Here is a 26,000-nt window from a genome sequence, read left to right as displayed (position 1 = left end):
GTTCAAACTCCAAGAGTCTAAAACCAGCCCAGGCTGGTGTCAACCTCTGAGGTAATAAACAGGACTCCAGGTGTGCAGCAGTCCATGCCTGACTTGTGGTGCACCCCATCTCTGGCGGGGTTTCAGGCCTGTTCACCTTGGGAGTCATAACAGAGCAAGCAGATGACTGAGTCCAGTGGCCCTGACGGCTTCGGTGGAATGGAGCTCGGAAGGGCAGAATAAGACAGTATGTGCCTCAAACACCTTATTACAGAAACAACCAGAAAAGCAACAAACAACACCCCAACACTTCCTCAAGAATGACCCTGCCACTTAGGAAACCACATCCTCTGGATACATGGGTAGGCTTGTAATCTTGGCCTCTTGCTACACTAAAGCAATCTCCTACTCACTCGTGTGTGTGTGTGTGTGTGTGTGTGTGTGTGTGTAGGTAAGACAGCAGCCCTAAGTGTCATTGCTCAGGCACTGTCTACCTTTTAAAATGATTTATTTTTATATGAGTGTGCTGGATCCCATGGAACTGGAGTTACAGGCAGTTGTGAGCCATCTTGGGTCCTCTGCAGGAGCCGCAAGTGTTCTTAATTATGGAGCTACCTTCCTTGTCCATCTTGTTTAGGAGACAGGTTCTTACTGGCCTAAAACTCGCCAGGTAGGCTGGGCTGGTTTCCCGGAGAGCCCTAGGGATTTGCCTGCTTCTGTCTCTCTGGTGATGGGCTTACAAGTGCATGCTACCACACCCAGCTTTTTATGAGTTCTGGGGACTGAAATCAGGTCCTATAGACAGCACCCAGCCCTCCAATGGCATCTTCAGGTATCTTCTTTGAGCTCCTACTGCCTAGCAGAGAGTTACACACATTTACTCCTGCTCTCTCCTGTCCTGTGGCACAGAGGGTACCACACCCAAACAATGAAGGCTGCTAGACTCCTTCCCACCTCTCTGCTGGCTTTGGCTTTGGAACCAGGGTAATGGCATGCATTCAGAAGCTGATTCTCCATTTATCAGTGGAGGGAGCTGGCGTGAGTTATTCTCAGACCTTCCATTGTTCTGGGAATGAGGCTGAACTGTGGCTACGGACCTGGACTTTGGAAGAGGAAAGAGAGAACTACTTGCCCTAAGAGTACTTCAGTCTCAATCTCCTAAACCCATGAAATGGGAAAAGCACTGCAGTAGCCCATTTTCAGGGCTGCAGAAGGGACCCACCTGCAGCATGCCTTTGGCTGTTGTCTCTTTTTCTTCTTTTGAAAACAGCAATCCTTCTGTGAAAGTCCAGCCTGGCTTTTCTGTGGCCTCTCCAAGCCCTGCTCTCCCTTCTTCCCACCGAGGTAGTCCTTGGCTCATTGCTGACCAACCTTCCTGCCTCCATTGTGGCCCGGGAACCTTGGGAGACCTCAGGCCAGGCGCATAATGTTCCCAAGCTGCTCCCACTCTTGCTCAATTGCTTTGGATGCAGAGAGAGGCTGGACCCAGACAAAGATCAAACACCATTCTGCCTCCTTAGAACTCGATGGGGGTAGGCTCAGGTCCCAGCCAGATCACCTGATCTGAGGGGGCTGGAGGCAGGAGGAAGGAAGAAACGCCACTTCTACAAGCCTCCCCTCACCCCTGCACACACACGTGTGGCCACCCCTCACGCTCCATTCAGGTACAGAGAAGCCAGCGGAGGTGCTTCAGGAACACATCTTCATTATCTTCATTTAGTTTTACTTTTATTTGATTTTTGGTTTTTTTTTTCCGAGACAGGGTTTCTCTGTGGCTTTGCAGCCTGTCTTGGCACTCGCTCTTGTAGACCAAGCTGGTCTCGAAATCACAGAGATCTGCCTGCCTCTGCCTCCTGAGTGATGGGATTAAAGGCGTGCGCCACCAACGCCCGCCTGTCTCCTGCCTCCATTTATTTGATTTTTATGACCCAGGGTTTCGTGGAGCCCAGACTGGTCTCAAATTTGCTGCCACCAAGAGATGGCCTTGAACTTCTGAGATGCCTGACTCTACCTCCTGAGTGCTGGGATTGCAGGTGTTCACAAGCACGTCTGATTTCTTTGTGCAGTGTTGGGGGACTGAACCCATGGATCCGTGGATGCTAGGCAGCACCTTACCAAACTGAGCTACACCCCAGCTCCAAAGTGCATGGGATGAGAGACTGGACCTGGATAATGGGCTGTTGAGATGACTCAGCGGTAGAAACACCTGATAACCTGAGATTGATCCCTGCGACCTACATGGTTAGAAGATAACGGACTCCGGTGAGTTTTCCTCTTACTTACACACATGTGCTGTTGCACTCACACCCACCCACACACACAAAAAACAAATACATTTAAATAAATAAAAAAATTACAAAAGATAAGTAAACATATAAAGTAACAAATGTACTTTTAATTGATTTTCAGGTAAAAACTACACAGGGGGGAGGATCAGCAATTAATTCTGGCTCTAATTTATCAGAGCCATAACACCTACATTAGAAAAAAACCCAAGGCATTATGTCCTCACAGGCGGACACGTGTGGCTGGCCACCAAATCTGGTCTTTTATATTCCGTATTTCTTCTTTAGCTCGTCCACCTTTTCCACGTAGATTTTCATGGCACTTTCCTTGGACGTTCCTGGGAAGAATTGGTGGGAGCACACATTAGGGAGGTGGTCTGATACAGAGGCATCCGTCTGGTAGGGGGGTGTCTGGCCTTAGCTTTTTAAAAACTTGTATGTGCGTATTTGCACCGTGGATGTAATATGTATGTTTGTGTCTGCGTGTTTGCCAGCAAATGTGCACATGCGTGCAATGAGGTCAGAGTTCCACGTCAAGTGTCTTCTCCATTGTTCTCTACTTACTTAAAAAAAAAGACTTTCATTATTGACTTGTCAATTAGCATGCATATGCGCCTGACTATAGGCATGTGAAGCAAATGCATGCAGGCGTCTGAAGGCGTGAGATGAGGGTGTCAGATCTCTTGGAACTGGAGTCACAGGCAGTCGTGAGCCACTTGTTGTAGGTTCTGGGAACCAAATCCAAGTCCTCTGTAGTAAGAGCAACATGTGCTCTTGGTCAATTAAGTAGCTCTACCTCAGCTACTTAAAAAAAATTATGTATTTAATTTTGCAAGGGAGGTGTGTGGTGGTCTGAATGGGGAAAGCCCCCACAGGCTCATAAATGTGAATGCTTGGTCCTCAGTTAGTGGAAGTATTTGAGAAGGATTAGGAGGTGTGGTGTTGTAGGAGGAGGTGCGCCACTGGGGGTGGGCTTTAGGGTTTCAAAAGCCCGTGCCGGGCCCTGTCTTCCTCTCTATTGCCTGTGGTTCAGTGTGTAAAGATCTTGACTGCTGCTCCGCCATCAGGCCTGTCTGCTTCCTGCCATGGTGATCACACACTAACCCTGTAAAACTGTAAGCAGGCAGAGTTGCCTTGGTCATGGTGTCTCTAAGCAGTGGAACAGTAATTAAGACAGGGGAGGGTACATATACCTACTACAGCAAGGGTAGAGGTTACAGGGTGACTTGTGGGAACTGATTCCCATCATGTAAGCTCTGGGGAAGTTGTCAGGCTTGGTGGCGAGCACCCTTACCCACTTAGTCACACCAGACCCCCCACTTTAGTTTATGAGACAAGGTTTCTCACAGAACCTGGAGCTTCTGGATTGGCCAGTGAGCTCGAGGATCAATCTGCCTGTCTCTGCCCCTTCCAGCATTAGGGTTACAAATGCATATTGCTATGTCTGGCTTATTTACACAGGCCCTGAGGATCTGAACTCAGGTTCTTGAGCTTGCACGGCAGGCAACTTGCTGACTGAACAATCTCCCTAGCTCCAGACATTTAAGCTTTTAACATATGACATGATGTTAGGATCTATACACATGTTGGGCCACAGGCTGGACATATTTGCTATGATCCCAGGTACTATTTGGAGGCTGTTTCTTACACATACAGCACAGCTCTCTTATATCTCAGGGATGGGCTGAGGAATGGGCTCACAGCACTCCAGGGCATGGCATGAGTTCTGCTTCACAACACATCAAACTCTTACATGGGTGACCCCTGAAAGTGGGGCAGCGTGGATCTCAGCCTTCTAGACAGGCAAGGAAGTATCCCTGTAGTGATTTCCTGTTGCTGATTTCGTGTTTGCCTTCAGCCTTATGGACTATTTTGGATTTTTTTTTGGGGGGGGTTTCGAGACAGGGTTTCTCTGTGGCTTTGTAGGCTGACCTGGAACTAACTCTGTAGACCAGGCTGGCCTTGAACTCATAGAGATCCACCTGCCCCTGTTCCTGGGTGCTGGGATTAAAGGTGTGCGCCACCGCCGCCGCCAGGCTTCTATTTTGGATTCTTATCTCCCAGAGCTTTGCTGTTGGCTGTGAAAAAGCCAAGCCAGGCACCCTCTACCCACCCAGAGAGAAGCTGGGAGAAGAGGTGAAGACGAGAAAAACAGCTCCATCTTGGAAAGGAGGAGGTAAATCTTTTGTCTCTTGGTCATGGCACAAGGGACAAAGAATGCACCCTGAGGGACAGCCGTACTGGCTTTCCTAGACTCCCCCAGGGTAATGAGAAGTCCTTGGGGACTGAGGAGGCTTGTTGTGAAGCACTAGAGAATCAGGGCCTGAGAATGGTGTGGAAGACGGACAGCTAGACCCACACGGCCCTCCGGAAGCGCATTCTAGTGTGCTGGGCCCTTCCCGAGTTCATGCCTTTCCCTTGTGAGGACAGAGGCCTATTCAGCAACTGGCTGGCGAGGGTACGAAAGCTGCCAACAGCTTTGGCACCAGCTTTCAGGGCTTGCTGCCACGGGAACACGTGATTTAGTGGAGCCTGGACACTTCTTGGGTGCTTGTGTTTAGCAAATAATAGTGCCATTCACTGGCCATGCATTACCTCACCCCATTTTTCATGTGCTCTTCTGGCTGAAAGGGAACTGGGGAATGGCCACTTGGCTAAGGGGTCACTGCCTGGCCTTGTTGGGGAGATAGAGATGTGGATGAGAAAACTCTCTTTACTCTGAAGACATGGCAACAATGTCGCTCCCTAGCCTATTTCTCAGTGGCTGGTCTCCACATTCCTTCCCTCCAGACAACACCTCTGCCCAGAGAGGAGCTCTTAGGAAAGACATCGGCAACACTGGGAGGGAAAGGAGGTGGCTTAGTTTGCCCCATGCTAGGCCTGGCTCCCAGTGTGCACCTCCTGACCTTTGTCCTCTCCACTCCAGAATGGAGAATCTTCAATGCCCAGTCTCACAAGGGAGGGAAGTTACCTTTAAGTTTATTCCAGGAATCCCACTTGGCCTTGCCTTTGAGGTCCAAAAGCCCGGGCCGATCTGCAACAATGGAAGGGTAGACAGTAGATTTGTTACAAGTTCTGATGGAGAACTTTATCAACTTTTCTTCCATGAAAAGCAAGGCATTTCCCCTCCCAAAACAGGTGTTCTCTGTGTAGCCCTGGTTATCCTGAAACTCACTCTGTAGGCTAGGCTGACCTTGAACTCAGAGATCTACCATGCTAGGATTAAAGGTGCATGCCACCGCCGCACAGAACCAAGACTTTGTTCAATGCACAGGCTCCCAGTGTCTCGCACGGAGGGTTCTATCGTAAGAAACACAGATGAATTTATAGCAACCCAAATTTAAAACAGAAAAAAACAGGATAAAAAAACGTTCTTAGGGCTTTTTTGTAAGTTAAATGTTTAAAACCCAAAGTATCACTTCAAAACACTATTCTTTGGGACTGGGGATGAGGGTTAGCTGGTTGCCCTTCCCCAGCATGTACAAAGCCTGGGTGATCTTCAGCACAGTATAAATAGGGAGTGGTGGCATACTGCTATAATCCCAACACCCAGGAAGTAGAGGCAGGAGGATCAGGAGTTCAAGGTCATCTCAGCTACACAGTGAGTTTTAAGCAGTCCTGGCTGCTTGAGAACTTGTCTCAAAAAATAAAATACCATATACCCGTGACACCAGCCACTCCACAGACTGAGGCAGGAGGATTGGAAGTTCAAGGCCTGCCTGGCCTACAGAGAGAACTTAAAGCCAGATTAGGTGACTTAGTTAGATTTGCTTCAAAATCAGAAAAATATTAAATAATGAAAGGCCTGGGGGTGTGGCTCAGGTGGCAGAGTGCTTGCCTAGCATGCCCCAAACCCTGGTCCCATCCCCAGCACCAGATAGAGATAAACCAGGCCTGGTGATCCACGTCTGCAAGGTGCAGGCAGATCAGAAGTTCAAGGTCTTTTTTTTGGCTACATAGTGGATTTGCGTCAATCTAGGCTACATTCGACTCTGTTTTAAACAAAACAGAGGAGGAGAAAAAAGAGTGAAAAAAGACCAAAAATTATCAAACCAAACCAAACTAAAATGTTAATTAAATTAAACAAACATCCATTCACATGGTTCAGAACCCAAAAACTCTGAAAAAATAATGGGTCTGGAGAGGTGGTTCAGCAGTTAGAGAGCACTGGCTGCTCTTCCAGAGGACCCAGGTTCAGTTCCCAGCTCCCACATGGCGGCTCACAACTGTCTGTAACTTCAGTTCCAGGGGAGCTGGCACCCTCACAGACACACATGCAGGTAATGCACCAGTGGACACGACATTAAAACAACAAATCCCGCAGACAATTCTGAGAAGAAATACTATTAGGTTCCCCCCACCCCCTTTCTCAGTGGCCCGGTTTCTCTCTATTGTCATCAGTGTTCCCGTGTCCTTGCGGGTGACTTGTCTTTATAACCCGGCCCTGTTTTCCCAACACATCGCTCAACTCCTTGTTGATTTGTAGGTTTTTTTTTTTTTTTTTTTTTGGTTTTTTGAGACAGGGTTTCTCTGTGGCTTTGGAGGCTGTCCTGGGAACTCACTCTTGTAGACCAGGCTGGCCTCGAACTCACAGAGATCCGCCTGCCTCTGCCTCCCGAGTGCTGGGATTAAAGGCATGTGCCACCAATGCCCAGCTGGTTTTTTATTTTTAATTGAAGGCCAAGCTTCTTTCAGAGCACCTGTCCTTCCTAGGGAAAAATTTCATTGCTAATGGCAGAAACTGCAGAGCGTACAGCTTGGGAACGGAGTCTGAGGGAAAAGTCCTGGGAACCTTACAGGAACCCAGGAAGGTTCTACAAAGGAACCCTCAGAGCCCCAGAGGAAGATTCCCTGTCAATGTGTTCTCCCTAGATGGAAATGCATGTTCACAACACTCAGTTATATGTGTGTGTGTGTGTGTGAATATATTAGGGTATACTGTACATGCCACTGTGCACGTGTGGATGCCAGAGGACGACTTTGGGAGTCAGTTCGTTCACCAAGTGGGTCCGTTAGGCAGCCAGGCACGGCAGCAAGAGCATTTACCCGCTAGCCATTTCACTGGTTCTTGCAACATTTAATTCAGCAGCCACCTGCCCCATGCGGCTACTGAGCCTTTGAGACACAGCTCATGCAGCTACAGACTGACCTTTGTGCATTGCTTATGGTTAACCATTTTCAGCTAAAATCCATTTAGCCACATGTGGCTAGTCTTTGTCATACTGAATAGTACAGCCGAAAAAACCAGACAACCGTTTCCTGATAGGGGCGTGATAGATTCCAAGCAAAAAAACCAGACAACTGTTTCCTGATTGGGGCGTGATAGATTCCAAGCCAATCTCCTGATGCTCAAATGCCAGAAGTATCTCTACCCTGGCTAGAGGCCAGGCTCTGACAAAATACTATCTGGCAGCAAAGCATCCCAGCCTCCCTGCTCCCTTCCCCACTTCCTTCTTCTTCCTGGATGTTTATAAGCCCTCTGCTCTGACCTGCTTGGCCTGCCACCCCAGCTCCAGTGGAATTGGAAGCCACACTTGGTGGGTGGCTGAGAGAGACATTTTCTTCTATGCTGTCATGAGACCTTGCTAGAAGGCACTGTGCTGCTACCTCAGTATATAGCCACTGCCTGAGGCGGCAGAAAAGACAGTCTTATAGACCAAGGTAATCTACAGCATGGTTTCAAAATCTGTGCCAAGGGGCTGGAGAGATACCTCAGCCAATACAGTGCTTACCTTGAAGTATAAGGACCTGAGTTCTCTTCCTAGAACTCATGAGGAAAAAGATGTGTGCGTGTGTTTGGGGGGGGGGCACACAGGGCAGTCTGTGTTTATAATCCCCGTGCTGGAGAGGTAGAGACAGGCAGATCACTGGGGCTTGCTGGCCCACCAACCTAGACTACCTGGCAAGCCCCAAGCCAGGGGGGAGACCCTGTCCCAAAAAATAAAAATGAAAAGCAAAACACCAAAGGTGGATGGTGCCCGTGGAGACAACACTCAAGACTGTTCTCTGGCCTCCACGTGCAAATGCTCTGGCCCGTACAAAAATGTCTGCACCAAGATTTTCAGAGAGGGAAAAAGTCATCTGAACGGTGCAGACTTTGGCTGGTATCACTTCCATCTTCCCCCAGGGAACCAGACGCGGCCCTGCTCATCTATTAGGCTTGGGGTGGCTGCCAAGTGCTCGATGACCCTGTTCATCTGATGGGAACAGGAGGCTCAACAAGGCTGCTACTGAGCAACAGGTTTTAGAGCAAGGATAGCCTTTGCTTCCTTCACTGTAGACACTGAGATAATCGGTAAGGCCTTCTAAAACCAAGATTGAATCTGCTCCCAGAGTCACACAAAGAATTTAGGAAGATGGTCTTTACAGTTGAAAAACCTCCCACCAGGGATCTGTCAACCGCACCCCACTGAACCTTAGGGCCTCAGGCAGTTGGAAAGTGAGGTTCTCAAGACTCCTGGGCTGCCGAGCCAACTCGGTCTGCTCTGATGAGAAGTCGGGTATACTTACCCGTATTTACGTCACCCACGGTAGCTTGTTTGTAGTGGCTGTAGATGAAGAGCATCTCTTCGTCGCTTGGCTGCGTCTTGAGGCGCTTCACCTCCTCAGCAGCTTTGTCAAATTCAGCCTAAGTGGGAGGGAGAGGACCAGGGAAGGATGGGAAATAGCGGCACTCCTTCAACTCTCTCCTCTCACCAAGATTCGATAAAGGCCCACCTGTCCACTCATGCAATTACAGTCCTGTGTCAAGTGCTGGGAATAGATTTGGCACACAGTGGATCTACATGCCCTTCAAAATTTTCCTGCCCAAGGGCCTGACCACCGCTGGCCCAAATCCAGCAATTGCTGGGGTTCCAGCAAAGCCCCGACCTCTGATCAGCGGGAATTGACGGGGCAGTGAGGGAAAACATGGCGTGATCAAAACAGTCGATCAGGGATCAGGCACGAATGCAGAGGAATACAGGGTCAGTAGCTCACTGGTCCCTTCCTACAGGGGCCTGGAGTTCAGCGTTGACCTCTGTCCCAGTGCCCAGATTAGGGAGAGACAAGTGGGAGGAGCCAGGGATCACCCTCTCGGTCCCGGACCGGGGTCTCCACTGGAGGGAAGGAAAAGGTTTCTGGGCCATCTCACATAGTCACATCTCTTTTGTACAGGGGCACGCCAGGCACAAGACTGATTACTTCCCCCGACCTCCAGGCTCCCCAGCCAGAAAGGGCCCCCACGAGTCCCCCACAGTTCCATTCCGGTCCTTCCCAGAATGGGATTCAATCTTCTCTGCCTTTCATCCTCTTATTCCATCCTTCTTTGGAGGACCCTAGGCATGCTTCACCCAGGAGCCCAGCCCACCCACAACTCTCCAGCAGTTCCGGCGTGGGTGGCAGTTTCAGAAACCTGCAAGAAAAAAAGTTCCGCTCCCCAGGCTATGAGCTGGGCTCGGATCCCAGAGCAGAAAGAAGCCTAGCATCCGGGAGAAGACACCCTGCGGGATTCCTGCAGATTGATAGTCCCAAACCCATTGAATCTTCGCAGCCCGGCAGGGCACGCGCAGTACCTGAGACATTCTGGCGAGGTGACCTGGATCTCGAAAGCGCGGGAGCAAGTGCAGGCAGAGAGCACTCCAGTTCTAGAGTGCACAAGGCAGCTCCTTTAAAAGCCCTGCCCTTGCGTTCCAACAGAGCTCGGGCGAGCGCCTGCAGCCAATCAGAAGTCGGATCTGCTCTCAGGGGCGTGTCCACCTAGGCTGGAGCTCCAGCCCCTCCCTGACCTAATAGAGAGCTTATTGCGCACGCGTAGGGAGGAGCCGCGGGGCACGCCGGGAGCAGGTGGGCAGCCCTATGGGGTTTGGGGAGGGTGTATGGGGGGTGAACTCGCGTTCAGGGCGACTGAACAGGAGCTGGGCGGGAACTGAGGTCGCGTGGAATAGGGTGCTGCTCCGGGGTGGAACTCAGTACGGTTCTTTCCCTTTAATGCCATGCTGGTTGAGAAGAAGCCGGAAGTTGTATCTCTGGTCTAGTAACTTCTCAGTCTGGAAAATGGGATGCTGCGCCACCTTTTAGGGAATCTAGGAAAGAACCCTCGGTGCCCTGCTCGACGGTGACCCGTTCTTTGGACCAAGCCCATGCCCAAGCACTTTTTTGACCGGTGTATATTGCCCTTAGTTTTCAGTCCTGCTCCCCTAACGCGGTCCAGTGTTCCACTAGCGCTTTATAAAAGCCGGGGCAGTGTGATATGTGTTGCACAAACCCTTGTTACGTGAATAACCTTTCTTCTCAAAGCTTTTTTAAAAACTTAGCCCGATGAGTGCAGGCTTCTAGACCTTGGGCACGCAGCAGTGGACAGATGAATCTCTGCAGCCTTAGAGCTTCTTATAGTTAATAGTTGGCATACTAAATACAAACTTTTTTTTTTAAAGAGTTGGAAGTTTTAGCTGGTGTGTGTGTGGGGGTGTGTGTGTGGAGAGAAGATACAGTTTGAGTAATTCCTGCAAGTCAGGGAAGGAGCATTCTAGCAGAGAGCAGGGGTGAGCAACGGTTACTGTGGAAATTGATAATCTTTGAGTTCTAAGTCTCGTTAACAAAGAAATCTAAAACTGACTCAGAAGGAAGCCTGAGGACAATTTCATTGAAGTTTGAGGTGAAAGGCAACCGGGCATACGAGCTGAAAATACTGATACCCACTAGTAAGAAAGGAAATGGAGGAAAAGTCATGCCTTTTAAGCTAGGCCTGAGAATAAACAGTGAGTTAGAAAGCCCCCAGTAGGGCGTTGGGTTCAGAGGGCATTGAATTCCAAGCATCCTGTCTCATAGCAAAGGATTGCACCAGAGGTATGCGTTTAGACATAGAAATAGAGATAGCCTTTTTTGTTTGTTTGTTGTTTTTTTGAGACAGGGTTTCTCTGTATTGCTTTGGAGACTGTCCTGGAACTCGCTCTGTAGATCAGGATGGCCTTGAACTCACAGAGATCCGCCTGCCTCTGCCTCCCGAGTGCTGGGATTAAAGGCGTGCGCCACCAATGCCCAGTTTAGACATAGTTTATTAAGAAGGGAAATGCAGGGAATGAGGGAGTAAAAGGGAATGAGGCTGGAGGACTAAGAGGTAGGCTGGCTAGGTGATGGCAGAGGTTAGTCATTCTGGGGATGCAGGCATTCCTTCTGATGGAGATGGAAGCCATCCTGATTTGCAGCAGAGATGATGACATGCACACCTGTCTTATGTAAGCATGTATGGGAAGCTTAGCTCCATGGGAGGGGGAGGAGGGGAGGCATCACAAGGAGATGGAAGAGTGTAGTGGGCCAAAAGGAGAATTTTCTGCCATTGGATGCCAAGGTGGAAGAGAAGGGTGATAGAAAGTTCTCTGGAGGTTATTTAAAAAGAGAGATTGTTCCTTTTCAGTCTCCTAATGTGTGGCAAGAGGCCTGGGCCACAGATCGGTACCGTTTCTACCCTCCACCTCATCATAACTGTAATCATTTACAAAGGGAGGGCCGGGCCTGTTACAGCTCGGTGCTGGATAATGTCTGCCTAATATATCTGAGGTTGTGAGTTGGATTCCTAGCTCTGCAAAATAAAAAACTTAAGCCCAAGCTTTTAGATGTCACCAGCAGTGTCGGTCAGGTCTTGTGGGATGTTTGAGAAGGAGAAATTTTAATTTCAGGGAAGGTTCACAAATTGCAGTTTGTGAACCACTTTGCTCAGAAAGCAAGAGTAACAAAAAATTTTGGAGTTCAGTTTGGAGAAATTGCATGTGAAGTATAAAGAGTGTGGATTTCTTCCGTGGCGGTGATTTAGGGGACCCTGTCTCCTCAAGGGTCGGATGAATAGCCATGGTAGACTTGTATTCCGTTCTGTAATTTCCTTGTCACTTTTGAAAGATCATGGCACCCATGGTGATGCAGGCAGGAGATCAGTGCAAGTGCTGCCGTTACCTTGACAGTCAGTGTGTAGTTCAAGACTGATCTGTTGGGTGCTTGTTAGCAATATGATTCACTGTCTTAATTCCATGTAGTGGTTCCAGATGAGGGCACAACGATTATTTCAAGTGGGTGACAGACATGCTGAAGGGTGGTGGGTGCTGAGTCGTCTAGAGCCAGAGTTGAAGAGCACTCCTTGTTTTGGGATCTCCCCTGGACTGAGTTTCAGAGTAAGTGAGGGCATGCTTCTCTGCACACTTCCTGTCCCTTCCCTTGCTGCTCAGTGACTCCTTGTTGGTGTTATCTATTGGAAGTGTCATCTAAAGCCCTGCCCTTAGTGCTCCTACCCCAGCCAGTTGGATGGCATTTGGAGGCCATAGAAAAACTTTGGCAGTAATTCCTCAGGTACCTTCCATTTGGTTTGAGAGACCACATCTCTCCTTGTCCTGGAACTCACCAAGTAGGCTAGACTGACTGGGCCAGTGAGCCCTAGGGGGTCCTTTTGTTCTGTCTCCCCAGCACAGGGATTATAAGCATATGCCACCATGCCTGCATGTTTTGCACGGTTTATGGAAATTGTTCCCATGCTTTCCTGACTGAGGCTTCTCAGCCCTTGGAATTTAATTTTTAAAAATAAGCTTATGGAGCTGGCAAGGTGACCCAGCAGGGAGAGGTACTTACCATGCAACCCTGACAACCTGACTCCAGCCCTCAGAACCTGTATAAAGGTGGGGGGAGAGAACCAAGTCCACCAAATTGTCCTCTGACTGCCACATACATGCTGTGGCATACGTGAATCTGCACTCATACCCATGGTTCTTGCACACATATACAATAATAAATATGTTAAAAATAAACTGCTCAGCATATTGGGGTTAGTCATATGAATTCTTAACAATTACATATGTCTACAAAACTAGAAAAAGCCATTGCTTTTAATAATGCTGAGAAATCATGGAGTCCTCAGCTCTGTTCTGCCCTCATGAACAACTCTCAAGTTATGATTTTACTTTCTGCAGTCTGCTCTCTCCCATACATAAGCTAAGGAGAGTAGAGTCACCATGCACCAGCCACTGCCTCATCTCTTGATGCTTACTCTTCCTAGGAACTCAACAAATTCTTATTAACTGAGTAAAGCCTATTCTCTGTAGGCTGTGCTCCTTCTGGCTAGACTTACTGGCACACACTGTGATCCTAGGACTAGGGAGGCTGAAACAGGAGCATCGTGAGAGTTCGATGACAGCCTGGGCCCCACACTAAAACCTTGTCTCAGAAAGCAAACCAAAGGACTTGGGGGAGTGGTTCAGTTGGTAAAGTGTCTGCTTTGAAAACACAGAGACCTGAATTAAGATTTACAGCCCCCACATAATGGTTAAAGTTTATTTTCCAAACTGAGGAAGGTGATACATGCAGATCCTGGGAACTTGCTAGGTGGCCATTGTAGCCAATTGGTGAGCTCTGGGTTCAGTGAGAGATCCTGTCTCAAAAAATAAGGTGGACAATGACTATGGAAGTTATTCAGTGTCAGCCTCTGGCCTACAAACACACACACACACACACACACACACACACACACACACACACAGAGAGAGAGAGAGAGAGAGAGAGAGAGAGAGAGGCACTCATGTACACAAGTATGCTCCTACATACAAAGGTATCTCTCTCCTCTCTCTCTCTCTCTCTCTCTCTCTCTCTCTCTCTCTCTCTCTCTCTCTCTCACCAACAAAAAATAGCAACAAAACAAAACAAACAACGTTCTTTTTAATTAGCGGCCAACTTGGAATACAACTGAATTTGTTAGAGCTGATTAATTACGAGACCATGGGCTGGAACAAAGTAGATGAACTCTAGCCCAGGGCCTGTGCAATCTTTTGGTAGCACTCCCAGCTTTGGAAGCAGAGGGCTTAGGGAGGATGGGGAACCTGACCCAGCCACCTTGTCAGCCAGTCAATAGCAGCTGTCAACGTTGCAGCTTGTTCTTGTGGGTGTGAATCTGTGAGGTGTCATTCTGTCTGTCCACAGGCTTCCCTTGCTCTCAGCTTAGTTAGATTAACCAGGTTTGCCAGGTATGACCTTCCTACAGTGAGGCAGGCCTCATGGCACATGAGAAAGCAGTTGGTTACCCCTATAACTGCCACGCCACTATTTGACCAATGGACATATTTTGCCAGGCAGGTCGGTATTGTAGCATGCAGGATCCAACACTGGCTGAGACAGACTGCTAAGGTCTTTTCTCATGCAGCGGCTTGCGTTACACCTCCTGGCACTGCATAAGCCAGCCATCAGGGAGAGTTTCTCAGTCACTTTGAGGCCGATTTCTGTTTCTTACTCTTAGTTTAAGCCAGTTGGACAAGACACATGAACAGGCGAAAATTGTTCCCACCCAGTGAGTGTCAAGAGTGGTTTAAGATTAAGTTTCTTGCTCTAAAGGAAACCCATAATTTCTAAAAGTAACCCAATTGTTAAGAAAAGAGTTAAGAACAAACTACTGCCTGAAAGAGAGCTTTCATGGAAGGCAAGGGGCAGTGTCACCAGGGCAGTTAACATGCTGCTTGGTTCCCATTCTCTTGGACTGACTCCTCTGGCCAGGCTCCAGCAGAGCTGCGAGGAGAATAGTGTGTTTTAAAGGGATTGGGAAGTACTTCTGGGAGCGGAGTGGAGAGAGAAAGGAGGAGGCCGGGGAAAGACCCCAGAGAGTGGGGTGGGAAGGTGAGCTTGACATTTTCACGACTGCAGCAGTAGGAGAGGCTTGTCAGTAGAGTGCTGGACGATCCTCCCCTTTGCCGTTCCTTCTGCAGATGCTTATGTTAAGAGGACTGCGTCAGGGCAGGTGTGAGAGGCGAGTGTGTGTGGCACACGTCTGTTATCACGCCCCTCCTCCCCTCTTCTGTACCCAGGCAGCTTGTGTGGTGGTGTCCAGTGGAGATAGGACTGAACACCAAGAGGGCTCGGCAGTGAAAGACTGTTTCTTCATTGTTGGTATTTCTGAGGTTGTACAGTTGCTAAGCGATGAGTCTGAGACCCAAGAACCCCAGGAAACTAGCCCACCACCACCTTATGCCCCAGATCCTGACGTCTCTAGCTTGGTTGCCCTCCTCCCTCCAGGTTTCAGAGATTTAGCTTTGTTTTTATAGAACATCAGGATTTGGAGTTGAATTATAGGGAAAAGCATGTCTCCATCTTCTTCGAATAGGACAACATCACTTGAAGCTCATTATTAACACTGATTTTTATGTGTATCTATGTGTGTCTTTGTGTGGGTATGCACATGCATGGGGACACTCGTGAAGGCCAAAAGAGGGTGTCAGACTTTCTGGAGCTGGGGTAACAGGCTGTTCTGAGCTGTCCAATGTGGGTGCTGGAAACCAAAACCGGTCCTCTGCCAGAGCAACAAGTGCTCTTACCACTGAACCACCTTTCCAGCCCCTTCTGAGGTTTTTGTTCTATTAATTTACTTTTTGTGCTTGTGCGTGTGAGTGGGCATGTGTGTGGAGGTCAGAGGACAGCTTGCAAGAGTGGCCTGTCTCCTTCTACTGTGCGAGTCCTGGAGATTGACCTTGGTCATGGGCTCATCAGGCTGCAAATGCATCCACCCACTGAGATATATTGCCAGCCCCACACCGCCCTCATGTGAATCTTAAAAGTCCAGTGAAGACTCTTGAGGTTTCCAGCGAGGCATTAGTGCTAATGAGGTTACTGGAAAGTTGGGTACAAGGTAGAACATCATCGTGTCTTAAGCATCCAGGACGTAGGCTGCGGAGGTGGCTCGGTGGGTAAAGAGTTTACTTGCCTTGCAAGGGTGAAGACTTGAGCTCAAGTCTCCAGAGTCCATATAAAAGTTGGATATGGTAATGTTATACCTGTAATCCTAGCGCTCCTGCTGGAGATGGGAGGAGGAAACAGCAAAATTGTTAGAAGCTCATGGGCCAGTTAGCCTGATTATACAGCAGGCAAGCAACAGGAAGCTGTCTCAAACAGGGTGGAAGGACAGACTTAGGTTGTCTGTCCTGACTCAGTTATGTGCACAGCATGACCACATCCACCCCCAACACACAAGGTATTTAAAAAAGAAAAGAAGAAAATGATTGCTGCTCACTGATTTGTCCTCTAAACCTGAGGCCAGACACACACACTTTTTACACTTTTGAGCATTCTGCAGAAATAGTCTATCTTACAAAGCACCCCTCCTGGCATGAGCATGGTCAAATGATGGAATTTACTTCTCCTCTATGTTCTCCCTGACGCCCCAGGACGCTAGCTGTTCTTTCTAGCTGTTCCTTCTAGCATATGCTCTGGATGGAAGTCAAACGTTTACGAATGACTCTTAACTCCTCCAAACATCTCCTCATCTGTAGAGTGAGGGTCAGTACAGAGTGAGTACCTGAAGCTTTGCTTGTGGCTGGCACCCTGGGTCACTGTCACATGGGTAGTTTCGTAGTGTGAAAGCTGAACAGGCACATGATAAGGGCAGAGGCCAAATCTTGTGCTCGTGTTTCTATGATGTCAGAATTGAATGAAGAGAGGTAGGTCAGTGAGTGAGCCAAGGTCCTTGCTGACAAGGCCAGCAGCCCAAATTTTATCCCTGTGGCCCACATGGTGGAGGGAGAGAACCAGAAGTGGACAGATGTCCTCTGACCTCCACATGTGGATTCACACGCACACGTACATGCACACATACATTAAAAATATTTGTGTGTATGTCTCAACTGGGAGCTCACCTTCTTTGGCTAGATTAGCTGGCCAATAGGCCCCAGGGATCATCTTGCTTCTGCTCCCCAGTCCCCAAGTGCTGGGGTTGCCAGCATCTGCTACAATAGCCAGCTTTTATGTGGAGTGGGGATCAAACTCAGGTTCTCACACTTGTGCTTAGATACTTTCCTACTGAGCCATCTCCCCGGCTCAGACGCCATTTCTTTGAACATTTATTTTAGAGAGAGAGAGTGTGTGTGTGTGTGTGTGTGTGTGTGTGTGTGTATGTGTCTTGTCTGCCTATCTGTGTCTGTCTGTGTGTGTAGGGATAGGTGTGTGAGAATGCGTATATCCCTAGTGTGTGTGTGTGTGTGTGTGTGTGTGTGTGTGTGTGTAGGGATAGGTGTGGGAGAATGCGTATGTCCCTAGTGTGTGTGTGTGTGTGTGTGTGTGTGTGTGTGTGTAGGGATAGGTGTGGGAGAATGCGTATGTCCGTAGTGTGGATGTGGAGGACAGAAGACAAGTTGTAGTCAGTTCTCTCTTTCCACCACGTGGGTCCTGGCGTTAAAACTCAGGTCTTTGGGTTTGACAACCACCTGGGTGGCTCCCAAGTGACCTTTCTTTATTGACACTGTTGTAATTAGTAAACAATTACTTTGTTCTACTTGCACGATTTGGGGGTAGATCCTGTAGTGAAGCACCAAGTTTTTTTATTAATTTATTTTTTACATTCCGATCCTAGTTCCCCGTCTGTCCTTTCCTCCCACTCCCCTCACTTCCCCCCTCCTCCCATCTGCTCTTTGGAGATGGTAAGGCCTCCCCTAGGAAGTCTACTAAGTCCCATCGTCTTGTTGAGGCAGGACCAAGGCACCTCTCTACCCCCACACCCCTGTGTCTAGGCTGAACAAGGTATCTCTCCATATAGAATGGTCTCCACTAAGTCCATTTGTGCATTAATGGTAGATCTTGGACCCACTGCTGGTGCCTCATGTATTGTCCCAGTCTCACCATTGTCACCTATATTCAGGGAGTCTAGTTGAGTCTTATGCAGGTTCTCTGTTTGTCAGACCTGAGTCAGTGATCTCTCACTAGCTCGGGTCAGCTGATTCTGTGGGTTTTGTCATCATGGTCTTGACTCCTTTGTTCATATTATTGCTACTCCCTCACTTTGTACTCCAGGAGCTTGGTGAGGCCCCATTTTAATGGTAGTCTGTATTTGAATAATTGGGTTACTTTAAAAAATGAAAACTGTGCCGGGTGGTGGTGGCACATGCCTTTAATCACAGCACTCAGGAGGCAGAGGCAGGCGGATCTCTGAGTTCCAGGTCAGCCTGGTCTGCAAAGCTACACAGAGAAACCCTGTCTCAAAAAAAAAAAAAAAAAAAAAAAAAAAAGAGGAAACTGTAGTTTAAACAAAGATACATAATGTGAAAGCTGCTAGTCAGGGATGGGGAAGATATGAGTTGGATCCCCAGCACCTATGTGAGAATCACAGGCGTGGTGGCAAGCACTGAATTCTAGTAGTGGGGAGGCAGAGATTGACCCCTGGGGCTCTTCTGGCCAGCCAGCCTTAGTCAACTCAGTGAGCTCCAGGCCAGTGGGAGACCCTGCCTGTCCCTTAGCAGGTGGACACCAATCCTGAGCATGGCACCCGGGGTTGTCCTCCAGCCTCTGCACCCATGTGCAGGTACGTGCACACACGTGTTGAGGGCCCTGCCTGCGATCCATGCCCACTGTGCTGCTTGTTCTAGTCTCAAGAGTCCCCTTCTGTTTACTACTTGACATTTTATCTGTTTCTTAAACACAAAGTGCTACAGGTAGAATGGTTACAACAACAGAAATCTGCTGCCTCCGGGCTCTGGAGGCCCACACACTGTGAAACGGCGTCAGCAGTGGTCTAGTTTTCTTTCTGTGATGCTACACAAACACTGACCAAGCCTGGTGGCGGTGGTGGCGCACACCTTTAACCCCAGCACTTGGGAATTGGAGGCCAGCCTGGTCTATAAAGCAAGTCTCAGGACAACCAGGGCTGTCACACAGAGAAACCCTGTCTCTGAAAAACCAAAACCAATAGAAAACAAAATGGCACTGACTAAAAGCAACTGAGGGGTCCCAGGAAAGGGCTTATTTCAGCACGTGGGTCACAGCTTACTTAGTGAAGCCAGGAGCTCAAGCAGGAGCGGGAAGCAGAATCCATGGAGGAACACTGCTTGCTGGCTTCATCACCTGCCCAGGGAATGGCGCTGCCCAGCAGGCTGGGCTCTCAAGACAGTCCCTCCCGTAATGCCCACTGATCTAGACAGCCCTCAATTGAGATTCCCTTCTCAGGGGTCTGTAGGCTGTCAGACTGACAGGAAGAGCTAACAGGACAAGCATCATTGAGGCCTTTGGCGGGGAGAATGTGCTTGTGTTTGTCTCCTCACTTCTTGTGGCCCCTGGCATTTGGTTCACAGGTGAACTATTCAAATCCTCTATCTTTATGGTGTTCTCAAGTGTCTGTTTTTACAGAACTTTCCCTGTGAGAGTTCCAGTCTTGTTGGATTAGAGCCCGGTTACTATGACAAAATTTTAGAGGTCGGGTCAGGAGTCTGATGAGTCCTGGCTTTCTGTTTCATGCATACCTCTATGTCCTGACATGCCAGAAGGAACAAGGCAGCTCTTGAAGGTGTCGATCGCTCTCCCCCCACCCCCTCCTGTATATATGTGTGTGTACATGTATGTATGTGTGTGTTTGTGCACCTGGAGGCCTACGGTTGACAGTGGGTACCTTCCTTGGTTCTCTCTCTCCCCTATTTGTTGAGGTAGGATCTCTCAATCAAGCACAGTTGGCCTAGTAAGGCCACCCATCTTGCTTTAGGGATCCCTTGTTTCTGCCTTCCAAATGCTGAAATGACAGCTGACAGCTCGCCTGCCACTCATTCGTGTGGTTTACGGGGCCTAAACTCCAGTTCTCACTCTTCCATGTCGAGTGCTTTACCCACTGAGCCTTCTTTCCAGCCCGGGGAGCCTCTTTTAAGATGTTCTCATCTCCTTCATGAAACTGCCCCATGGCCCAGTCACTTCCCTGGCCTTCCCTCTCAATACTGTCACATTGGCGGTTATGTTTCAAAATGCAAATTTTGGGGGTGTTCCTCCCCCTGGGCCAAGGAAATATATGTGTCTCTGTTTTTGTATACCTGTAATTCCAGTACTCAAGAGGCTGAACTTCAAGTTCAAGACTAGTTGGGGATACAGTAAGGTACCATCTCAAAACAAAATCAGAAAGCCGAACAGCAACAAAAGCGCAGCAGTGTGCCAGGGTTTCTTTTTGGTGGTGAGAGGCTGAAGAGCCAGCCATTGTCCCTTGATGGTCAAAGGGGCTGGGCAGTATGAAGCTGCCTGTCTAGTCCTAAGGAATGCAAATGATGTGCCTTACCTTACTTCCTTTGTCACCATGATGGAATAGCTGACAAAAGCAATTTAAGGAAGGAAGGATTGATTTGACGCACAGTTTGAGGGTACAGTCCATCATGGTGGGGAAGGCATGGCAACAGGCATGGGGGGTCACATGGCATCCACAGTCAGGAAGCAGAGAGATGAAGGCTGGTGTTCAGCCCACTTTCTCCTTTTCATTCAGCCCAGGACTCCAGCCCATAGGATGTTGCTGCTCACATCCAGGGTGGGTCTTCCTACTTCCAGAGACTCTGTCATAGACTGTCCAAAGGTTTGTCTCCTGGGTGAGTCTAGGTCCTATCTAGCTGGCTATCAATATTAACCATCCCCAGAGCAGTGAAGAGAACCCCAAGTTTTGCTGACAGAGATGAGATCCCAGCACAGTCAGGGATGCAGAATTATTACTTGTGACTCAGCAGCCAACAGCTTGCTCTTTTATGCAGTAGACTCTTGGGACATCCAGAGCTAGGTCATTTGTTTTAAATCCTGGCCACCCACTGATGACAGATGGCAGGGAGCTTGCCTTGCTAGCATCTGTGGATGCCCCTTTGTATAGCACACCCAGCTGTGGGAGTCAACAGCGTGTTGAAATGGCACTGATGACTATCCTAGTGGGTTTGAATTTTTTAGATTTAAAACTTAGAGAGAGAGAGAGAGAGAGAGAGAGAGAGAGAGAGAGAGAGAGAGAGAGAGAGAGAGAGAGACAGGGATGGAGGGAGAGAGAGAGGCCATGGAGGAGGGGCATTGGTTCACCTGGAGCTGTATTCATAAGTGATTGTGAGCGTGGGAACTGAACTCTGGTCCTCTGAAAGAACAGCAGCTCTCTTAGCCACTGAGCTCATCTCATCAGCCCCTTTGAGCATCTCTTGAAGCCCACATGTTAGAGGCATGGTCCTCCAGCTAGTGCTTCTGGAAGGTGGAAGAACTCTCTGAGAAATGGGGCCTAGTAGGACGCCTTTGGATCACTGGGTGTAAGCCCCTTGGTCTTTTGCCCCTAACCTTGAGGTGAGAGGTTCTACTCTGCCACGTTTTTGTACCGTCTGGTACTGCCATAGGCCTGAAGCACAGGCCAAAATGGGGAAGTGATTGAGAACTTTTGGTCTGTGAGCCAAAGTAAACCTTTTCTTCTTTTTGTGGTGTCTGAGTCAGTGTTCTATTGATGTGAAGAGACTCCGTGACCAAGGCAACTCTTATAAAGGAAAACATTTAACTGGGGCTGGCTTACAGTTTCAGAGCTTTAGTCCATTGTCATCATGACAGGAAGCATGGTGGCATGCAGGCAGACGTGCCAGGTGAGAGCTTTGTATACAGACCCTCAGGCAGCAAGGAGAGCCACTGGGCCTGGCTTGAGCTTTTGAAGCCCTAGAGCTCACCTCTGATGTCACACTTCCTCCAGCAAAGCCACGCCTCCTGATCCCTCTCAAGTAGCACCACTCCCTAATGACCAATCATTCAAATGTAAGAATCTATGGGGCCATTCCTATTCAAGCCAGCACACTTGTAAGTTGATCATCTCAGATATTTGTTAGTCATGGGAAGCTGACAAGTTGTGAATCCTACTTAAACCCTGCTAGTAGAATCTGAATATCTCATAGGGCTGAACCCCAAAGGTGAATCAGCGTGAGGATGGGAGGCAGTGGCCAGTGTGTGCTGTGCCCCAGGTCAGCAGGCATCAGACAATGCATTCCTAGGTCAGAACTAGAGAAAGGTTTAGGCAGCACTGAGTAGATACCAGCCATCTCTGCTGGGCCTGTACTGTACTCTTGGCTCATGGAATCCGTGAATATGATCTAGCAATAACATTTTGCTAGGCATGGTGGCATATACCTACAATCTCAGTTCTTGGGAAGTCAGTGGTTCAAGGTCTGAAGCAGGAGGATCTAGAGCAGCATTTCTCAACCTGTGGGTCACAACCCCTTTGGGGGGTCAAATGACCCTTTCATGGGGTCACCCGAGACTACAGGAAAACACAGATACATTACAATTCATAACGGTAGCAAAATTACAGTTATGAAAGTAGCAATGAAAATAATGTGATGGTTGGGGTCACTACAACATGAGGAACTGCATTAAAGGGTCGTAGCATTAGGGAGGTTGGGAATGGCTGAGGAATTCATGTGGAGGTCAGAGTAAAAGCAGGTGTGAGTGGGTGTAACAGAGGGAATCATGACTGCCAAAGTGAGTTCGCTGGAAAGTTCGACTTAAGAGAGAAAGAGAGAGAGAACCACTGCTCTAGAGCCCAGTCCATACTGGCATACATAGCAAGAAGAAAAATGACCTAAGGGTGGGTCACAGTAGGCTTGTATCTCTTACCCAAGACCAATCCTTCTGCAGAAGTTAGGAGTGAGAACTTAACTGCTCAATCCACGCAAGTCCTAAGCTACCTTCCTGGCCCAGGAGGAAGAGATACATGATCTACCAGGCAGAAAATGTTGTGGTACCTTGACAGAGGACTCTGTTTCACAAATCGCAAAAATAGTTCTTTTGACTTTTTAAAAAATTGTTTATTTAGGACAGGGCCTCATGTAGCCCAGGCTAGCCATTGTTATATAGTGAAGAATGAATATGAATTTCTCATCCTTGGGCCTCCACTTTCTGAGTACTGGTTAATGTTATGCTGGGAGTAAAACTCAGGGCTCTGTGCATGCTAGACAAACACTCTACAAACAGCCTGTGTTTTTACAACCTAGATACAAGCAGAGAGGTTTTTGCCTTATTAGGGGTATAGGGAGTGGGCCATTTGCTTATTTATTGTCTCAATGGGTTGAGGGCTATCTTTTTGTTTTGTTACTTGAAATATTGCCAGGTCAATTTCCCAGTTGCTTACCTGAGAACTCTGGTTATGGAGGCCACTTCAGGATAATGGCTTCACTCTTCCAGTTCCTTGAGCTCTGTAGTCCCAGATAGCGGCCTCCGTGGGTGCCTCCCATGAAATAGGTTTCTGTAAGAATGGCGAACCTCACATTTAGGTCATCTGAATTGTCTCATGTGTGTGTTTGTGTATATATGGGTACATGTGCCTCTGGGTGTGTCTGCCTATATGTGCATGCTTGTGTAAGTCAGAGGACAACCTTGGGCATTGCTTCTTAGGTCATTTGCACTTCTTTTTTGAGACAGGGTCTCTCACTACCCTGAAACTTGCCTGTAGACTGGCCAGCAAGCCCCAGGATCTGCCTGTTTCCACCTCCCCAGCTCTGCTCATATAAAGACACACCACTACACTAGGCTTTTTCACATGCGTTCTGGGGCTCGAACTCATGTCCTCATGCTTGCAAGGCAAGTACTTTACCAAGCGACTGAGACATTGCCTTAGTTAGTTTTGTGTCTTGTTGCTGTGATAAAATTCTTTGCTAAAAACATCTTGTGGGAGAAAGGGTTTAGATCACAGTTCCAGGTTATAGTACATCATTGTGGGGAGGTCAATATGGCAGAAACTTGAAGCAGCTGTATACATAACATAATCAAGAGCAAAGAACAGTGACTTAACACGTGCATGCTAGCGCCCAGCTCACTTTCTCCACTCTTAGACACGGGATCCCCTGCCTAGGGAACGGTGGTGTTGTGTAAGGTTCACAGAGACTAACCCAAGGAGTTGACACTCTGATGCAAAAGCAAAAGGTTTCTTTTATTGTTCAAGCTGGCCAGCTTGGATCTCTTTCCATGGTGGAGGAAATGAGATCCCAACCAGCCAGAAAAAAAAAAAAAGCTTTTAAAGAGGCAGACCATAAGGTTGAAGGGCACAAATTTCAGGGTTTCCATGGTTACTTCAGGTCAGACAAAGTACAGAGTCAAGCAGTAACTATATATTGTAAGCAAGATGCGTTTGAGTGAGATAAGACAGGGCATGGACTTGCAGGGTTACAGGGTCATAGGGTCTGTCAATTATCCCCCCAGGTCAGGGATCTTTACAACTGGCAGGGGACCTTTGTGACCAGCAATCAGCAAAGGAATGTTAACAGGAGTGGTGGACAGTCACCTCCCCTTCTCTGAGCGCAAGGCCTCAGGTGCCAGACATGGCACTCCTGATTTAAGGAATCAAACTTTCCCTTACCGTTAAAAGTTCCCTTTCTCTGTATAGATTTAGGGCCCAAGTTTTTAAACTTTTATTAACTTTAATTTTTGGTCCCTCAGTGTCTTCCCACTTCAATGAACATAATCAAGATACCCCCCCACACACACACACAGACATACAGAGACCAACCCAGTATAGACAGTGCTTCACTGAGACTGTCTTCCCAGGTGATTCTAGATTGTGAGGAGTTGACAATTAGAACCAACCATGCAGCTGTCTCACCAGTCCCCCACACCCCACAGAGTCTCCTGCACCCTGGGGTGTTCTCAGACTCACTGTACATTGAATCTCTCATTGCCCTGCTTCCACCCTCGGATTGCTGGGATTGCCGGTGTGCGCCGCCAGGCCTGGCTTGCTCAAACCCTGGCCTGGTGCATGCTGCATAAGTACTCTACCAACCAAGCCACACCTGCTGCCAGGTGACCTAACTGTTGACGTTGATGGAAGGCATGAGACTCAGGTCAGAGACAAAGCACTCTGTTGTTCACCACACAGCCAACAGCTCTTATCGTTGATATCCGTTCCTCTTGCCCCAAAGTCCCAGGGGTCAGAGCTGTGTGGCTCAGAATTGGTACACATCCATGTGTTTATGTCACAGCTGTTGAACCCTAATTTTAGGCAATCCGAACCTTTACATTAGGACCCCAAGCAACTGTGTTGTAGTCTTACCCCAAGCCCCCTCCGAGGGAGATCCTGTCTTGTTTTACCAGTCAGTAACCAGACCTGCCACTGTGCTGGTGGAGATCCTGTCTGTTTTGCTGAACTGCTAGAGGCCGCACAGCCTTGAAAGTTGGCTTAAAACAGCAGTAGCCACTACCTCTGCTCATACTGCATGCAGAATCCGTAAGACACCCAGCACGCAGGGGCGAACCTTCTCCCTGAGGATCGTGAGCGAGGGAAATAGGTTCATGTTCGTGTGCCTTGTTTAAGAAGGGAAGTGCAAGGGCTAGACAGTGGCTCAGTGGATATAGGGATTACTTTACAAGCATGGGGACCCGAGTTCAGATCCCCCCAGGACCTACATAAAATGCTGGACACACTCTGGGCATAGTGGTACATGCTTTTAATCCCAGCATTCCAGAGGCAGAGGCAGAGGCAGAGGCAGAGGTAGAGGTAGGTAGATCGCTGTAAAGTTGACGCTAGCTTGATCTATATAGTGAGTTCTAAGCCAGTTAGAGATACAGAGTGAGGCCAAAAAACCTAAACACAGTGGCCTCAGTTTGTAATCCCGACACTGAGGAGGTGGAGACAGGAAGATCCCTGGAGCTCACTTGCCAGCCCAGCCAAGCCAAATCAGTGAGGTCTCAGTTCAGTGAGAGACACATAAATGGACAGACACGAGGAAGAGACAGAGAGACGTAAGAGAGAGACTGATGTGCGTGAAAGTCTTTCTCCCAAATCTGGAAAGCTTGGCTGCCTTGAATTATTCCCTAAATGTCTCATTCTTCAGCAAAGACAACAAGTGATCGTTTTGCACATTTGTTCAAGATGAAAGGTCCTGGCTAAGGCAAGTTTGTGGAGCTGTAGGTGCTGATGCCAGCCGGTCACAGGCTCGGGGAGCGAACGGGGATCTTCTGCTTATTTACTTATTTGGCATTGACAATGACCCATCCTCAGCTGCTACGCTCATC

General features: G+C 48.5%; 2 protein-coding genes across 5 annotated transcripts in view; one reads left to right on the top strand and one right to left on the bottom strand.

Annotated features, from left to right (window-relative positions):
* Positions 1-2,354: 2,354 nt before the first annotated feature.
* Dbi (diazepam binding inhibitor, acyl-CoA binding protein) lies at positions 2,355-9,965 on the bottom strand. Its single transcript, XM_005070299.4, has 4 exons — positions 9,818-9,965; positions 8,775-8,892; positions 5,236-5,298; positions 2,355-2,602 (listed from the first exon to the last, which is right to left on the bottom strand). The coding sequence occupies exons 1-4, from the start codon at positions 9,824-9,826 to the stop codon at positions 2,529-2,531; spliced, it is 264 nt and encodes an 87-aa protein (XP_005070356.1). The 5' UTR covers positions 9,827-9,965; the 3' UTR covers positions 2,355-2,528.
* Positions 9,966-9,968: 3 nt separating this feature from the next.
* CUNH2orf76 (chromosome unknown C2orf76 homolog) overlaps positions 9,969-26,000 on the top strand; it is a 59,643-nt gene continuing 43,611 nt past the window's right edge. The window contains exon 1 of one of the 4 annotated variants that reach the window (XM_040737914.1): positions 9,969-10,088. The gene's annotated coding sequence lies outside the window, so the exon portion shown is untranslated. The remainder of the gene's footprint in view (positions 10,089-26,000) is intronic. The other 3 variants (XM_040737912.1, XM_040737913.1, XM_005070300.4) reach the window with 3 other exon arrangements.

Source organism: Mesocricetus auratus, unplaced genomic scaffold (genome assembly GCF_017639785.1).
Source record: "Mesocricetus auratus isolate SY011 unplaced genomic scaffold, BCM_Maur_2.0 Super-Scaffold_100676, whole genome shotgun sequence".
NCBI classification, from domain to species: Eukaryota; Metazoa; Chordata; class Mammalia; order Rodentia; family Cricetidae; genus Mesocricetus; species Mesocricetus auratus.
The sequence above is the reverse complement of the archived record's forward strand: the minus strand, read 5'-3'. Positions and strand labels throughout refer to the sequence as shown.

Bases quoted from the DNA above. Each gene is read 5' to 3' on its own strand.
- Dbi (XM_005070299.4), bottom strand. The intron at 5,299-8,774 runs GTAAGTATACCC...CCATTGTTGCAG, and splicing joins CGTGGGTGACGTAAATACGG to ATCGGCCCGGGCTTTTGGAC. The intron at 2,603-5,235 runs GTAACTTCCCTC...AATTCTTCCCAG, and splicing joins TTCCTGGAATAAACTTAAAG to GAACGTCCAAGGAAAGTGCC.